General features: G+C 58.9%; 6 protein-coding genes across 6 annotated transcripts; 3 read left to right on the forward strand and 3 right to left on the reverse strand.

Moving 5' to 3' along the window:
* Positions 1-830: 830 nt before the first annotated feature.
* ACA1_096600 (CUE domain containing protein) lies at positions 831-5,785 on the forward strand (the record flags this gene model as incomplete). The annotated part of the gene is made up of 16 exons (XM_004334953.1): positions 831-928; positions 1,070-2,124; positions 2,212-2,426; positions 2,488-2,818; positions 2,907-3,026; positions 3,129-3,310; positions 3,434-3,612; positions 3,715-3,839; positions 3,920-4,100; positions 4,221-4,322; positions 4,442-4,636; positions 4,730-4,821; positions 4,927-4,982; positions 5,057-5,271; positions 5,355-5,505; positions 5,588-5,785. The coding sequence occupies 16 exons, from the start codon at positions 831-833 to the stop codon at positions 5,783-5,785; spliced, it is 3,495 nt and encodes a 1,164-aa protein (XP_004335001.1).
* Positions 5,786-6,294: 509 nt separating this feature from the next.
* ACA1_096610 (uncharacterized protein) lies at positions 6,295-6,900 on the reverse strand (the record flags this gene model as incomplete). Its single annotated transcript, XM_004334954.1, has 3 exons — positions 6,295-6,489; positions 6,643-6,774; positions 6,853-6,900. 3 exons carry the CDS (start codon positions 6,898-6,900, stop codon positions 6,295-6,297), a joined length of 375 nt encoding a protein of 124 aa, XP_004335002.1.
* Positions 6,901-7,291: 391 nt separating this feature from the next.
* ACA1_096620 (GATA zinc finger domain containing protein) lies at positions 7,292-8,050 on the reverse strand (the record flags this gene model as incomplete). Its single annotated transcript, XM_004334955.1, has 3 exons — positions 7,292-7,457; positions 7,564-7,901; positions 7,988-8,050. The coding sequence occupies 3 exons, from the start codon at positions 8,048-8,050 to the stop codon at positions 7,292-7,294; spliced, it is 567 nt and encodes a 188-aa protein (XP_004335003.1).
* Positions 8,051-8,768: 718 nt separating this feature from the next.
* On the forward strand, positions 8,769-14,303 carry ACA1_096630 (Ras GTPase activation domain containing protein; the record flags this gene model as incomplete). Its single annotated transcript, XM_004334956.1, has 16 exons — positions 8,769-9,038; positions 9,229-9,348; positions 9,426-9,483; positions 9,575-9,731; positions 9,806-9,999; positions 10,106-10,256; positions 10,362-10,449; positions 10,521-10,685; positions 10,817-10,930; positions 11,037-11,411; positions 11,491-11,778; positions 11,853-12,013; positions 12,123-13,665; positions 13,774-13,857; positions 13,950-14,037; positions 14,137-14,303. 16 exons carry the CDS (start codon positions 8,769-8,771, stop codon positions 14,301-14,303), a joined length of 4,023 nt encoding a protein of 1,340 aa, XP_004335004.1.
* A 175-nt stretch (positions 14,304-14,478) lies between these two features.
* Positions 14,479-15,534, reverse strand: ACA1_096640 (uncharacterized protein; the record flags this gene model as incomplete). Its single annotated transcript, XM_004334957.1, has 2 exons — positions 14,479-15,223; positions 15,293-15,534. 2 exons carry the CDS (start codon positions 15,532-15,534, stop codon positions 14,479-14,481), a joined length of 987 nt encoding a protein of 328 aa, XP_004335005.1.
* A 616-nt stretch (positions 15,535-16,150) lies between these two features.
* ACA1_096650 (polyubiquitin, putative) lies at positions 16,151-16,840 on the forward strand (the record flags this gene model as incomplete). Its single annotated transcript, XM_004334958.1, has 2 exons — positions 16,151-16,585; positions 16,613-16,840. The coding sequence occupies 2 exons, from the start codon at positions 16,151-16,153 to the stop codon at positions 16,838-16,840; spliced, it is 663 nt and encodes a 220-aa protein (XP_004335006.1).
* Positions 16,841-16,898: the final 58 nt, after the last annotated feature.

Genomic DNA, 16,898 nt, shown 5'->3' on the forward strand with positions numbered 1-16,898 from the left:
CCTCCAATTTTCTGTTGAATTTCTTGCAATCCCAACCAATCGGCGATGGTGGCCGCGTGCGTCCGGGATTGGGGTGCGACGAATTACGGGCGCAAAGTTGTGTTCATTGCAGAACTCGAGCACAGTCACGCCTTGTGTCGTCTTCGCTCACCGCTCCACAGATCGAGAACGAACGAAAGGGAGGTGACCTCGCGCGGAGTGACTGAAAGATTAGACTGGTCCCTTCAGCCCAAAAGATTCACAGTGGTACGCGCCTGGCCTTGATTTATAAATGTTACGATTTATGTTCTGTAAATATTTTTAAGAGTGAAACCTGGGGAGGGTGCCACCCTCGTTGAATTGACCGAGGCCACATCTTATTACTTTTGCTTTTTATTTATTAGTTCTATTTTCATCTTTCTATTTTTCCTTGCTTTTTATTTATTTGTTCTATTTTCATCTTTCTATTTTTCCTATTTTTAATTTGTTCTGCACCGCGAGGGTCCGCAGAATATTGTGGCGGAGTTAATTCCCACACCACAACCTCAACCTCTTCTTCCTCAATGTCCGGTCACTAGTGGCACCACCTTCCTCTTCTTCGCCCTTTTTTTCCCACTCTCTTCACCTCTCTGCCACACCTCCCTCTGTTGTGTTGGTGTTTGCGCGCAGCTGCATCATCTTCAACACTCAACATCTCAACTGTTCGCCTTCCAGCCACGACAGCTGCAGCTGCTCAGCCCACCCGCTCTCCTCTTGGACTCACACACGCGCTTACGAACAGGCACTCTAGCACCACCAACAGTTGAAGAGGGAAAGGAAACCACAGAACGTCGCACGCAGCAGAGAAAAAGATGAGCAACCTCACCAAGTCAATGGAGGCCGGAGACAGGGACACCGTGGTGGAGAAGCTGCTGGCCATCTTTCCCGCCATGGACAGGGAAGTCGCCAGGTACTCTTCCTCTTCCTCTCCGTCGTCTTCGTCTTCGCTTTCGCGTTTTTGTTCGCGCTTCGTTCTTTCCGTGGATGACCACCTGTCAAAATTGGAATTCTTGGAATGCTCGGGCCTCACACCGTGAGTGAACCAACACAGGTCCGTGCTGATCACATGCGAGTACGACCTGGCCCAGACCGTGGAGACCCTCAAGGAGCTGGGCATCCACAAGGTCAAGGAGAGCGCCACCGGCGGTGAGTCGCCGGCCGGCGCTCACCACCCCGCCGCCGACCTGGGCGGCCGCAGGGGCTCCTCGGGCTCCATCAACATCCCCAACTCACCCACACGCGGCAGCCCGGGCGGCGGACGCAACTCGCCGTCGACGGCCTCGCCCAAGGGTCCGTCGCCGCGTCGCGGCCACACCGCGGCCGTCGCATCGCACACGTCGCACGCACACTCGCACGCGCGCTCGCCGTCGACCTACACCTTTGGCACGTCGCCCGTGTCGAACGCCTACTTTGCCGACCACTACCAGGACGACGGCATACTGACCCACCCGCGCGGCCAGTCGCCGATCAACCCCTACCTCACCGCCACGGGCGGCATCGGCCGGCCGTCGGCCGCCTCGCCCAACCCGTACCTGCCGCCCAACAACCCGTACCTCGTCCCGCCCGGCGCGCCGTCAGGAATGGGCTTCGGCGGCCCGGCCTCGCCCTCGTCTCGCCCCTCCTTCTACGCCTACTCCTACTCGTCATCGCCCGGCAGCGTCTACCCGATCCACTCCCAGGCGCCCTCGCTCTCCTCGCCCAGCCTCGGCCCGTTCGGCGGCGGCGGCGGAAGTGGTGGCGGCAGCAGCGCGTGGGGCCAAGGCCAGTCGGGCTCGGGCTCATCGGGGTCGAGCAACCCCTACGTGTTCTCGTCGTCGCCCAAGTTCGCGCATGGGCAACAGTTCCCGCCGGCCGGCGCACTGTCGGGCTCGCCCAATCCGTTCTACACCTATTCGTATTCGTCGTCGCCCGGCAGCGTGTACCCGATCGCGAGCGTCCAGCCCAGCGCGCGCCACCCGACGTTCGGCGGCGGCTTCTCGGGGTCGCCTTCCGTGCCGCCCCACGGCCAGCTGTCACAATCGCCCGGCACGGCCTACTTCGCATCGCTCGCTGCGACGTCGCCGGCTGGCGGCCGCTTCGGCGGACCTTCGTCGCCGTCGTCTGCCGGTGGGCCGTCGCCGCTGATGTTCAGGAAGGAGCCGCTCCACTCGTCCCTGGACAACCTGCTGCTGGCCAAGGCCATCAAGATCGAAGACGAGAGCGAGAGCGAGAGCGAAAGCGACGAAGGCGAAGAGCGGGAGGGGGAGGGGGAGGAGGAGAGCGTGGGCGACAACGAGGTGGTGTTCGCCGACGAGGACGGCTTCGATGCCGTCAAGGCGGCAGTCCAGCAGTCGTCGCCTTCGCAGAAGAAGAAGAAGCCCACCATCATCATCCTCCGCCCGAAGCAGTCCAAGTCGCCGCACCACTCGGTACGTGTCGTATGTCGTGTGTTGTGTGGTTGGGACGGCGGCTTATATGGTGTTACCACAGCCGAGCGAGGGCAACAAGCACCAGATGCCGAACCTGGCCCAGCGCAAGTTCATGCGTATGGTGTTCAAGAACCGCACCGACGTGTCGCCGCTCAACCCGCTCGCGGCCCTGTTCCTGTGCCTCAGCCAGGTGCCGGCCCTGCGCGACTACTTCCTCTCCGACGCCTACAAGGCCCAGCTCAAGCCCGAGAAGAACAAGTCCGCTGGCGCCGACAGTGTCCACGCCGCCGAGGCCTCGATGGGCGACCTCAACATCTCTGGCGAGTGGGACGCGCAGGACGTCTACCACGGCAGCCGTCGCCTCACCCTCGCTCAGCACTTTGCCCTCTGCGGTACACGCACCACCGCACACGCACCGCCGCACGCGCACACGATGATCGTTGTGAGCTGAAATGTTATGTAACGCTTGGTCGCGAACAGTCAAGGCGCTGCAGGGCAAGACGCCGAATGAGCTGCGGGAGCTGGACGAGCAGTTCGCCGCCTTCCAGCAGGTCGTCACCAGCCGCACACCGCACCTCAGCGGCACCGGCAGCGTCGAAGGTATCACCAAGTCAACCCCCCCAATGTGGTGTGTACGCGTCTTTTTAGGTCCGCGCGCAGGTTCGGACCTAAAATCTGTTGGTCTCCACCGGTGCAATGCAGAGGAAGCTGGTCGGTATTCGGACATGGTGGACTGGGTGCTCGAACACCTGAAGGAGGACCTCAGCGTGAAGAGCCCCGCCTACGAGCCCACGCCCGAAGACGAGGCCCTGGGCGACGACCACGTCGCCGCCAAGTACTGGGAGTCCTACAAGCGCGCCAATCCCATCCTCATCGCCAACCTGGTACGTGAATCAACACACACGCGCACGCACGCACGCACGCACGACACACACAGTGCAACTTTCTCCCTTGGTCATGCCCGCTTACGCTCCGTCGACATGGTTGTTGTGATTGTCGACGTACAGTTCACCGGTCTGTTGAAGACGGCGATCAGCTGCACGGGGTGCGGGCACCGCACTGTGAGCGTGAGCGTGGCCAACGGGCTCGTGTTGCCGACGAGCCTGGACAAGAAGCGCTCGATTGTCGTCACCTTCGTGCCCGACAACCCCAGCGCCACCAACAAGCCCACCAAGCACTCTGTCAGGTACCCACTCGCGCCAAGTTTTTTGAAGAATGTCTCCGGCAGTGTGGCTCACGCATTTTTGCCATTCTTTGTGCTTTGTTTGGGGTGGTGGGCGCCCACCAGTGTGTTCAAGACGAGCTACGGGCAGGACCTCAAGGTGGGACTGATCGAGCGTCTGGGCAAGCCCCTCCGACCCGACCAGCTCATCGTCACCGAAGTCTACGGCGGTCGCATCGCTCAGATCATTGGTTCGCACGCCGTGCGTGTCGTACGTCTGTCGTGTGCGCTGTCGGTCTCTCCCTAACATACGACACACGTTGTTGAACAGACGACTCGACGCCCGTGGAGGTGCTGAAGGACAAGGACGTGGTGGTGGTCTACGAGGTGCCCGCGGCCCACCAGAGCGCGCAGACCCGTCGCCGCATGAGCTTCCCGTTCGACAAGGCCTCGTCGCCCGTCGTCGGCGCCAAGTCCGACCTGCCCTTCTTCGTCATCCACCGATACCACAAGTACGGGCCTCTCCTCCTCCTCGCCCCTTCTGTGTGCGCGCGCGTGCGGTGGTGCGTGCGCGTGCGCGTGCGGTGTCGACACACACCTGACGCGTGTGCGCGCTCTCTCCTTCATAACAGGCAGCGCAAGGAGGATGACATGGGAACGCACATCATCGGCAAGCCCTTCCCCGTGCCCTCCAACCTGACCTACGCCCAACTGTACACAATCGTGTGGGACAGGTACTGTTGGTCACATCCCGTGTGCTTCCTATCGTACGGTACAGCGCGAGAGTGCACTGGGCTGACCTTGCGTTTCATGCCATGTGTGCTATGATGGTGATGGTGGTGGTGATGAATAGGTTCAAGGAGACGCTGGGCTATTCGAAGGATCTGTCGTACGCCGAGCTGGCGGACCAGATCCGGGAGAGCGAGGAGAAGCGACTGGCGGGCGAGAAGGACGCCAAGGGGCGCGAGGACAAGAAGGGCCACCACGCCGACAGCAAGCGGCACGTGGGCCCCTTCGAGATCAAGATCGTCGACCAGTTCCTCGCCAAGTACGGCGCTCCCTCCACTCCACCACCGTACATATGTGAAATCCCACAAATGCTCGAAGAGGTCTCACCGGTGCTTTCTTGACTCCATCGTAGCTGCGGCTCGTGCGACAAGGGCTTCAGGTGCGATGGCTGCGTGATGCCCTACGACGAGGTGCCGGTCAGCTTTGCCCCCGAGAACCACCTCGGTACGCACAGGCGCCTCCACACACGCCCTGAATGCCCCCCCCCCACTATTGCCGCGTGGCGCGAAGATGTTGACCCAACTTTCTCTCTTTCGGACATAAAAATAGTGGTGGACTGGAACATCCCCAGCGACGAGTACGAATCCAAGCTCCACAAGTCTCTGGTACGTACCTCCCTGCCCCTCACGTGATGTTGCGCGGGTCGGACATAAAACGCTAATGTAGAGGGGGGGTGCAGCTGCTCAACATGTGGCCCGACAAGCTCGAGGAGACGGGCGGTGTGGCGCCCAAGGTCACCCTTCAGGACTGCCTGCACAAGTACATCGGCCAGTACCGCATCCCTGAGTGGTTCTGCCAGCACTGCAAGGAGTTCAAGCAGGCCACCAAGGCCACCGCCATCGGCGAGCTGCCGCCCTCCCTCATGATCCACCTGTCACGCTTCGAACTTAACAGGTGCGCGCGACACACAACGGCACACTACACAAGCCACACGACACACGCGCCATGACGTGTGTCTCACTGCGGCGCGCTATCAGATATTGGCACAGGGTGTGCAAGACGGAGGTGGACTTCCCCATCAGCGGGCTTGATCTCACCAGCTATGTGGAGGAGACTGTCGACGGCTGCTCCGAGCACCAGCCCCACCACGGCCACAAGAAGATCCTCTACGACCTCCAGGCCGTGCTGGTACCCTCCCCCCGCCTTCGCTTTCGTTTTTCGTTTTCGCTTTTCATCGCCTCATCGCTCTTCGTTCTTTTCCTATGCGCAGCAACTGTCGGGCTCGCGGGGCTATTCGGCGTGCGTGCGCAACCCGGGCGACCGCAGGTTCTACCACTACACGCCCAGCGCCACCTACCAGCTGCCGAGCGAGGAGTCCGACCTGCCCAGCCTCAAGTCGATTCTGTGCAGCGGCGATGCCTGCGTCCTCTTCTACGCCAAGCGCGAGGACCAGGCCCACAGCAACTAAGTCGTTCATGCGCCAGCGACTCGACAAGTACGGAAACGCGCGTACCGAGCGAAAAAACGCAACGGAAACCAGGCCACGCCGCGCGCACGACGCATCGCCGTAGGAGCACCCAACAACAAACTTACACACACGCGCACACATAAACCTGTAAATGGATTTTCAAGAGCGGGACACCGTTGTCTTTCGAAGGTGGCATGACAGCCTTTTGCCTCAAGCCCTCATGTATGATGTGTACAAAGCGTTGGCAAGCCAGCCTTCAGTTGAGCATGAACTGTACGCTGCCTCGGAGAGCAGGCGGTGAGGCTGGCGGCACTTCAGGGCTGGCCAGCCCTGAAGTGGAAGTGGAAGTGGAGGTGGGGGACTCTGCGCCGCTTCGCTCTTCATGTCGCTCCTGTTGTTGTAGTTGTAGTTTGCGGTGCGCACGAGCATAGCGAATGCCGCAAGCGTTGCACAACCTGAAAGTAAATAGAATTCAGTAGTTGTTCGGTGGCTTCTGATCGATCCCCTCGTCATGTGACGGTGTAGAAAACTCGGAAGGGCAGGTTCCAACCGGAACTGGCAACCTGGTGAGTCATTCGCGTCATGAACACGAAGGAGGTCACGCACGTCGAGGGACCCACGGGGCCTGTGCGCCACTGGCTGGTGGTGGCCGTGCCGCAGTGGCGGCAGGCGCGGTCAGGGAACAGCTTCTTCGAGCGCTGCGGCTGCTTGGATGTGAGGTGGAGCGAAGACGAAGAAGAGCAAGCCCGGGCTGATGATGAGGATGAAGACGATGACAATGAAGATGAGCCCAGATCAGCTGATGGAAGTGAAGGCGAAGTAGAGGAGGGCGCTTGCTGGCTGTGGTGATGGCCAACGAGCTGGGTCAACAGCAGCAGCCGCTCGAGAAGCAGCCGATTACACTCCAACAAGTCGGTCTCAGCAAGGGTGAGACTAGCATTCTGCAACTTCGTCGTCAGCCTCGACACCTCCTTGGCCAGGATGCCCACCTGCCACCCAACACGAGCCATCAACGACGTGCATTGTATTTTATTTCATCTTTGATACTCTCAGTGGGCGAAGAGTACCTTAAGGAACAGGTCTGGGTGGTTGGTGTAGGTGTAGGGGCTGGCCATCGCTGAGTGGTGTTCTCAGGGAGTGGTGTTTGAGTTGAGTTGTTGAAGTGGAAGAGGGGGGCAGGTTTTATGTGAGGTGAGGCGAAGTGAGATTGGTCCGCGCGCGATGTGAGCAGAGATGGGTGACGGCATCTCGTTTCCGCCAGACAGGCCGTGCGTCACACGCGCCATCAACGACGTGCTGTCCACAAAGGCCACACCTTATCCAAATTGGAGCTGCCTCCTGGCGGAGCCAGCTGAGCGGTGGTCCATCACTCGCCCAAGTTACATTGATGTGAACCTAATTTGCGTTCACTGTTGGCCAAACGCCAGAAACTGGAGATGTACACCTGCTAAGTTACAAGCGAGCAACAGGCGAAAAGGTGGTTCTATGTTCTGATTTCTGATTGGTTCAATTAAGCACGAATTGAATGCTGCCTCTCCTCGCTGACTCCGCTGGCGATCGCGTGTCTATTAGTGTCTCATCGTCCGAAGATGCGGCCACAGCCGCGCACTTGCCGCGGCGAGCGTCTCGCTTGAGTTGTCTGAAATGACGAATGCCACACGCATTGCACAACCTGTCACCGAAAAGAGCGAAGAGCGAAGAGCGAAGAGAAAAGCAGGGTTAGGGTTGGTTGGTGGTCATAGCCCACCGGGGGGGGGGTAATGCCGATGGGCACTTACGTTGATGGGCCATGGGGTCCCGATCGCCACTGGCTCGTGTAGGCCGTGCCGCAGCGACCACAAACCCTGCCGGCAAACACCCTCTTTACCCGCTTCTGGTAGCCCGTAGTCACTCCCTGGAACAGGTCGGACGAGGCCGGCGATGACGGCGACGAGGACCCTGGAGATGAAGATGAAGACGAGTGGCTCCGCTTACGCACGAGCCGGACGTCGAGCTGACGCAGGTGCAGTTGAAGGAGTACGCGATTAAGATCGAACAGGTTGCTCTCCTCGGGCGTAAGCCCGACCTCCTGCTTCTTGGTCTTCAATCGCAGCACCTCTTGCGTCGCCTCGGCCAGCTGATGACGTGTGCGAAAAGAAAAGAGACTTAGCCGTCAGTTCCACGCGTTGGAGCACCGGAGGAGTTCGACATTCGTGGACGTGCCTGCTGGAACGCAATCGGTGTGGTAGTGGTAGTTGTTGGGGTGGCGTTGTTGGTTGTGTGCATTTAGTGTGAGAAGGGCTATGTGGTAGGGGCTGAGCAAAGGAGGAATGGCGACCGAGAAGGAGAACGTGAGTGTGTTGTGGTGGTCGGCGTGGTTTGTGGGCTTGTGGGAGGTTTGGCCCTGGGTCGAGGAGTCAGATTGAAGGCGGCGCACACGTGCCCGAGATCAGTTCGTAGGCGTACTTTGGAGAGCGGAGAGATAGCGGGAAGGTCGCATATGTCCACAGATGGTGTGCCACGCGGCCACGTCAGGCTTCACGTCTCATCACAAGTCGCGATCGGGCCATGGAGAAGGTCCAACAAAACGACGAGCACCAACCCAGAGCTGAAATTAAGAGGGCGGTCAGGATTGTAGCCAATCGAAACTCAGCTCGTGAGAACACCAGCACCAATTCATATCAGAGGTGGACGCACCGTCGTCCTCTTCAGCCGTGGGGGCAACAACGAGCGCACTCCTTCGCTGTTGGTGTCGGAACTGAGGCGCTTTGTTTCTCGCCATATAACCGAACAAGAAGAACGAAAGCGAAGGCTGTGTTTCGTTCTTTATTTTTCCGTTTTCATTTCCCATCTTCGTTTTTTGTTTTGGATTATTAGCCCTGTCAACCGCCACTCCAACACATCAAACGGTCTCCTCTTCACATCACCAGCAGGCAAATAGATTTCCACGCGCACCCCGACTTCATCCATTATTTAAACTCAAAAGGGGTGAATCAGCGCAACGATGGCCGATTTGGGCAAGCCATCGGCGACGATTTCTGGAACAGCAGATGGAGGGGGCGAGGCGACTCCAGCCTCGCCTACTTCGGGAGGACTCGCGACGGCCCCCATCTCATCTTCGAATGCCGGCGTCTCCATTGCGCCCGCGCCCTCATCGGGTGGCTCCACCCCCAGCGCTGGCGAGAGCGCCCCTGACACCGAGGCCGCCGGGGGCGTCGGAGGTAAAAAGAACCACCGCCTCCACCGCGCCGAACGCGAGGCCGACTTCATTCGCGTACCCCCCCCCGCTCCCATCTTTCGTTCTTTATTTCTTTCTTTTTATTCCTACAGCGAGAAAAATCAATCCGTTATTTGAATAAACTCGGATAAACGCAAATTATCTTCTTCTTTTTACGTATTTATTTATTTCAGTTTTATAAATAATTTCGTGAATTAATTAATTATTGTTTTTGTTTGTTGGTCAGATGCTGGTGCGGGGCGATTTTGCGGCCCTGCACGCTCTCTACGAGTCGGTGGACACGGGCAGCGAGGCGACGGTCCTGGTCGACGCCTCCGTCCACTACTTCTACACCAAGGGACCCAACGTACGCTCAGCTCGCCACTCCCTCACCTCAATCAACCCAAAGCCCGGCCTCATTCTTTCATTACTTCCCCCTTCCAGGCGCAATTGCTGCTCGAGTTGCTAAAATCCCTGATCGACAAGGAAGTCGACAGCACCGGTACGGGTTCCTTTCAACGCACACGCACACGCACTCGCACTCGCACTCGCACACGCACGCAGGACTGATGGTGGTGGTGATGGTTGTGCAGCATCGCCGGCGACGCTTTTCCGAAGCAACAGCGCGGCGGCGAAGATGCTGTCGGCCACGCTGCAGCACGTGGGCACCAAGTACCTCCAGATGACCCTCCGCCGGATCGTGCACGAAGTCTGCATGTCCAACCCACGCATCGAAATCGATCCCCTCAAGTACACACCCCTCTTCCCACATTCCACATTCCGTGCATTCCACGCATTCCATTGACGCTGGGCTGCACGCGCAGGCTCAAGCCGGACGACAACTACGACGAGAATCTCAAGCGGCTGACGAGCTACTGCGAGCTCTTCTTCAACACGATCACCAAGTCGATCGAAGACTGCCCCGTGTTCGTGAGGCACGTGTGCGAATACGTGCAGATGTCCGCCGTGCGCAAGTTCCCCGAGAGCAAACAGATCCGTCAGAATCTCTCCGCCGTTGGTTCGTGTCTCTCTCTCTCTCTCTTTTGCCCCAATCCTTGTCGCTTTCTCTTACATGCACGACGCACACGCACACGCACACGCACACGCACACGACACGCACACAGGCGGCCTGCTGTTCCTGCGATTCTTCTGCCCTGCGATCTTCACTCCGCACAAGTTTTCCGTGGTGGAGGCCGCACCTGGTCCCGTCGCCCTGCGTTCCCTGATTCTCATCTCCAAGGTCATGCAGATGATGGCCAACGGCCTTCGCTTCAGGTAAGCAAACCAACCACGCCAACGCCCCCTTCTCTCCTTTCGTTCTTTCCGTCGCTTTCATTCTCTCGGACTTGAAATAATGAACACGTGCGTGGCTCCGTACAGCGACAAGGCCGAGCAGTACATGATCCCCATGAACGAGTTCATCGACAAGCACTCGGCCGACCTTCTAAACTTCTTCACCGAAGCCTCGGTACCCCTCACTCACCTTCGCCTTCGCTCTCTTCGCGCTTGATGTTTGTTTTTAACTCCGATTGCTTGCAGATGGTGCCGAGCGAGGAGGAGATTGCGCGACTCGAGCAGAAGCAGCGCCAGGCCTTCCAGGAGCGCGTGCTGAAGGACATATCCAACCCGTTGCTGGTCAAGACCAACGACCGCATCAGCCAGATGCAGGACTGGAAGAACAACGTTGCCCTCCTCTCTCCGCGAGTACCACTCCACATTTTTTTCCTCGCTCTTCTCTATTCTCTTCTTCTTCTCTTTTCTTTTCTTTTTTGTCATCAGCTGCAGTCCACCGGAGCTCACCCACCCTCCAACCCGTTGGCCAATCCCCCCCGCAGCAGGCCAGAGCGCGCGCGGGCACGATCGAATCGCGGCCCATCGCCCACAGCGCTTCTTCGGCCCACTCCGGCCCCGCGCCTTCCGTTCCCGGTTCGTTCCTGCCCTCCGGCCTCGTACGTCCCCTCTCTCCTCAACCTCAACTTCTTCACTCCTGTTCCGAAGAATGACAAGACTGCTTACACGCGTGTCGTCGGTCGTGTGCGTGTCGTGCGTTTGCAGGTTGCGCGGTCAGCCCCGGACCTGGTGCGCGAAATGTCGGACGACGCGGGGGATACGGTGCGGTCGAACACGTCGCAACAGCTCCATGTGGCCGACCGCGAGCACTCGCGGGACGACGCGGTGACGTCAGCAGGCAGCCGCGGAGCGACGGACGATGCAGACCACCCGCCCAATAAGAGACCGGAGGCCAACGCCGGCGTGCCACCCACGACGGCCGCGGCGCCGGTGGCGGCAGCGCCGCACGGCGGGTCGGGCGAGTCCCACCCGCGCCGGGACGAGCGGGAGCAGCGGGCCGACTGGCTGGACATCATCCACTTCTATCTCCACCGCAACCTTGACAAGATTCGCGTCCTCATGCAGGCCCCCGAACTCCACGTACGTGCCCTGCGCGTGCGGTGGAGCGTGTGCGGTGTGCTGTGTGTTGTGTGCTTACATTAACGGTTTGGCGATGCAGGAGGATCTGAAGCACCTGGAGAAGGTGCTGTCGGCGTGGACGGTCCCGGAGATCGAAACGGAGGAGTCAAAGCGCGACAAGGAGCGAAAGGAGCGCGAGCGGAAGGAAAAGCTGAAGGAGAAGGAGCAGCAGGAGAAGCGCGAGCGCGAGCTGATCGAGCTGCCGGCCAAGGACAGCCCCAAGGAAAAGGACAAGGAGACGGCCCTCGAAAAGGCCACCCGGCGTCTCCTCCACAAGAAGACGAAGAACAAGGGCGAGCTCGAGACCAACCCCGACCTCCTCAATCTCGTACGCCCCGCACTCTGCTCTTTTGTGTGATGTTTTTTTTAACTCCTATGGTGTTGGAATGTATCGACGACTAGGAGGAGGGCGAGGACTTTGAGCGGCTGGTGGTTCGACTGAAGCTCGAGAAGGAGAAGGAGGAGGAGCAGCGCAAGCACGTCGAAAAGGAAAAGGAAAACCTCAAGAAGGCCAAGGAAATGATCGAGAAGGAGCTCATCGCGCTGATCGACGACTCCAAAAAGTGCGTTTCTTTGCGATTCGTTTCGCTCTTCCCCCCCCCCATTCGATCTTGGACTTCGCTTTCTTCTTGTTCGTTCTTTCCCCTGTGAGCTCACTGGTGGTGATCGCAGGATGCGGGTGGAGATCGCGAAGCTGCAGAAGGACAAGGAGATGGTGGACTACTGGCGCGGCGAGGCCGAGAAGGAGAAGGCCAAGAGCGTGTCCATGCTCGAGGAGAAGCACCAGCTGCTGGTCAAGCTCGCCCGACAGAGCGACGACAAGGCCGCGCTCGACGCCGATCGGGTGCGCTTCGACGCCGAGCGGGAGCAGATGGCGCGCGAGCGACGCGAGGCCGAGCGACGGGTCCGGGAGCTCGAGGCCGCGCTCAAGAACATGACCGAGGAGCGCGACGAGCTCAAGGAGACCTACAAGGCCTACGACGCCCGCATGAAGGCCGAGGAGCGCGAGCGGGCCAAGAAGGTGCGCGAGCGATTGGCCCACGGCGGCGACGACGATGACGACAGCAATGATGTCGACAAGTACAGACTGGTAGACGACTTCGACACGTCGTCGTCCTCGCACTCGATCTCGTCGTCGACGTCGAGCGACCGGACCAAGGTCAAAGAGCGAACGCGAAAGAAGAGCGAAGGCGCCGCTGGGGAGGCAGCCCTCGAAGGCGACGACGCCGCCGCTGAGCGGAGGAAAGAAAGAAAGAAGAAGAGGCGCACGGTGCACCTCCTCCGAACGTCCGGCGAACAGGACAAGGGCAGCTCATCCAGTATTACGCCGCGGGAGAGTCAAGACAAAGGAGAGAAGGAGAAGAAAGACGACAAGAAGGAGGAGAAAGAGAAGAAGGAGAAGAAGAAGCGGGACAAGGACGACGAGAAGAAGGAGGAGAAGAAGGACAAGGAGAGGCCGGCGGTGGTGGTGGGTGAGACGGCGGCGGCGGCGGCGGCGGAGGTGGAGGAGATGAGCTCGTCGATGAGCAGCAAGTCCTCCAAGAACACCAAGACCGCCAAGAAAGAGAAGAAGGAAAAGGAGAAGGAGAAGGAAAAGGAAAAGGAAAAGGAGACCAGCGAAGAAAGCCCGGCCGACAAGGAGGCGGCGAAGGAGGCCGCGAGAGAGAAGAGGCGATCGAAGCGCACCAACCGCACGTCGGTGAAGAAGACCAAGGAGGACGTCATGCGCGACCTTAAGAGCGAAGAGGAGGCGCAACAGGCCCAGGAGGACAAGGAATCCAAAGAATCCAACAGGGACGACTCGCCTCGCAAGCGCGGCGTCGAGAGGGAAAGAACGAAGGAAGCGAAGGAGACGAAGGAGGGCGTGGTGGTGATAGCCACGTCAATATCGGGGTCGGCTGAGGCGTCGGTGCTGCCACTGGCGACGTCGGCTGTGGTGCTGCGGCAGTCCAACCGAGGCGGCGAGTCGTCGGGCGACGGAAAGAACGAAAAAAACGAAGCCGGCGGGAGAGCCAAGAACGAAGGGTGGGTGCTCAGCGATGACGAAGACGATGCGCCGAAGGCGGGGGACGACGCGGCCGGCATTCGGCCGAGCGAGACCGAAGACGGAGATGAAGACGACACAGAGCGGACGCGAAAGGTCGGTAAGGTGAAGACCGGAAGCTACGTAGCGCCGCGCAAGAGCACCAACCCTCTGCGCAAGGCCGCGGAAGAGGTACCCCTTCGTTCTTCCTCTTTCTTTCTTTACTGTTCGTGTCGTCCGTCGCTTTTCGTTCTTTTGCGTTGGGGCTGATGTTGAGCCGGCGCGGGGGTGATCGAGTAGGGCTCTGGTATCCGGCGCTCGCAATCCTACGATGCACTGGGCTACAAGGAGTCCGGCAAACGGTCGGGCGGCAAAGACATCGATGTGCGCTCGCCCCTCTTTTTCATTCTTCTTCATCTTCGTTCTTCGTTCTTCGCTTCTCCGACTAAGGCGTTCGTGCTTGCAACGAGGTGCAGTTGAAGGAGTTGGGAAAGAAGATGCGGAAGGGTTTGGAGCTCAAGAGCCACAAGCACAATCTCAAGCGCTTCGAGAACTGTTTCCGGGGTAAAGCTTCACCTCTACTTTCTCTGAGAACTCATCACGCGGGCAAGTTCCACTCACAAACTCGTGCGTGTGCGGTGGTGCGTGTGCGTACCATGGTAGGCGTTCAAGCGGTGGAGTGGCTGATGCAGGGAGCTCATGTGGAGTCGCGGCCGGAGGCGGTCGAGGTGTGCCGGCGACTCCTCGAGGCGGGCGACCTTTTCGTCAACCTGCCCGGCCTTGAGGCCGAGTTTGCCGACGACGACCGCTCCGTTTATCAATTTGTGTAACCTATTTATTATTCCATTCCATTTATTTACCTTTTTCCAAGATATCTTTTTGTTTTAACTCGATGTATCTGATTGGGTGAAAGCTTTACTTTAAAACAGGATTGGGTGGAAGCTAAACTGAAACAAGGTAACAACAGCAAGTCATTGGCTGCAAGTTGTTAGTCGTAGTCGTGCTCTAGTAGTCATCGTCATCGTGGTACTTCTTGTTGCCGTCGCATTCGCGCTTGCACTGCTGGTGGTGCGGGCACTTCTCGCCGGCGGCGCGGTACTTGCCGTTCTCGTCCGGGTAGCAGCCCTTGGCGTCGGCGTAGTACACGCCGCCGCACTCGCGCTCGACCGGGTAGCACCCGTGGGCGTCGCGGTAGTACCACTGGTGGCCGATCTTGCGCGGGCAGCACCCGTCGTCGTCGCTCCACTGGCCGCCGTGGCACTGCTTCTTCTTGTCATCACACTTCTCGCTGGTGGTGGAGTAGTGCTTCTTGGTCGAGGTGGTCTCCTTGGGGCACTCCTCAGTGGTCGACGTGGTGCGTGTGTGCTTCTTGGTCGAGGTGGTCTCCTTGGGGCAGTCCTCGGTGGAAGTTGTGTAGTGCTTCTTGGTCGAGGTGGTCTCCCTGGGGCACTCCTCGGTGGTCGAGGTCGTGTGGTGCTTCCTGGTCGAGGTGGTCTCCCTCCTGGTGGTAGTGGTCTCCTTGGGCGTGGTGGTGGTCTGCTTCTTCGTGGAGGTGGTCTCCTTCCTGGTCGAGGTGGTCTCCTTGGGGCACTCCTCGGTGGTCGACGTGGTGCGGTGGTGCTTCCTGGTGGTCGATCTCTCGTGGTAGTCGTCGTCATGCTCCGGACGGATGCAGTACTTGTGGCACTTGCGCTCATCGTCGCAGTCCTCGCCGTCCTTAGGGTAGTTGCCCTTCTCGTCCGGGTAGTACCTGTCATGAGCGAACGATCAGTCAGTTCCAGTGCTCGTTTTGATGGTGTATGTGCGCGGGTGTGTGTACCCGTTGCCATCAGCGTAGTAGACACCACAGCCGACGTCCTTGGGGTAGCACTTGTTGCCGTCACGGTAGTAGGCCTTGCCGTGGATGATCTTCGGGCAGCAGCCCTTGCCATCCGGCCAGTAGCCGCCCTTGCACGGCCCCTTGTTATCGTCGTACTTGTCGTAGTCGTCGTCGGCCACGGCCGCGATGGCGAAAACAGCCAGGCTGAGGGCCACGACAAAGAGCAGCTTGGTTGTGGTCATCCCTGCGCTGCACAGTTGCTGGAGGTTGTGGGTTGTTGTGCGGAAGAGTAAGACGAATGTTGTTTGGTGAGGGCGGAAAGCCTTTTTGTGGTAATCGCTGGCCAATCAGACAGCGCCTGATTGAGCACTTTGCTAGAGCTCAGAGTCAGCCAATCCTTGGCCAGTGGGAACATACAAAGCCCGTGACCTATGTGTGTTTAGGGATGTTCTCTGCCTACAGCAGTGATGATAGCTCCCCCACGTCTCCCCACGTAAAGGCCATTGGGCATTGAGTCACCCATCCTGGTTGGCCCGGTGTGGGGTCTTTTCTCATGAAGAGTTTGAGTTGGGACACCCGCTCTTGCAGCCTTGCGTTGATCCTTCCAGTGCATCGGAATAGGGGAAGACAACCGATTCAACGACGCACTTTGTTTTTTGGCAAACTCAAACTTGTTTCGGAAATAGGGGAGTTTCACGTTTGGGAAACATCTCAGAGAGCCCCGAAAAAGTTTCGGGAACTGAGAAAACCTGAAATGCCTTCTCTTCCGCTTTCGCTTCGCGCACCTACAAAAAGGACAAGAGGCCACGCTCAATCAAAACAACACAAACCACAACAAGCGCTACACACAAGCCAGCAATGCAGATCTTCGTGAAGACCCTGACCGGCAAGACCATCACCCTCGAGGTCGAGTCGAGCGACACCATCGAGAACGTTAAGCAAAAGATTCAGGACAAGGAAGGCATCCCTCCTGACCAGCAGCGTCTCATCTTCGCTGGCAAGCAGCTCGAGGACGGCCGCACTCTGGCCGACTACAACATCCAGAAGGAATCGACTCTCCACCTCGTGCTCCGCCTCCGTGGTGGTATGCAGATCTTCGTCAAGACTCTGACCGGTAAGACCATCACCCTCGAGGTCGAGAGCTCCGACACGATCGAAAACGTGAAGCAGAAGATCCAGGACAAGGAGGGCATCCCGCCTGACCAGCAGCGTCTCATCTTCGCCGGCAAGCAGCTCGAAGACGGCCGTACCCTGGCCGACTACAACATCCAGAAGGAGTCGACTCTTCACCTCGTTCTTCGTCTGCGCGGCGGTATGCAGATCTTCGTCAAGACGCTGACCGGCAAGACTATCACCCTCGAGGTCGAGTCCAGCGACACGATCGAGAACGTCAAGCAAAAGATTCAGGACAAGGAGGGTATTCCTCCCGACCAGCAGCGCCTTATCTTCGCCGGCAAGCAGCTCGAGGACGGTCGCACTCTGGCCGACTACAACATCCAGAAGGAGTCCACGCTCCACCTCGTCCTCCGTCTGCGCGGCGGCAACTAAGCGTGTTTCCTCCACCACTTCTTCCTGCAAATACAACGACACAACTGTTCATAACCCC

The sequence above is a fragment of the Acanthamoeba castellanii genome (genome assembly GCF_000313135.1).
Source record: "Acanthamoeba castellanii str. Neff unplaced genomic scaffold scf7180000084645, whole genome shotgun sequence".
NCBI lineage: Eukaryota > Discosea > Longamoebia > Acanthamoebidae > Acanthamoeba > Acanthamoeba castellanii.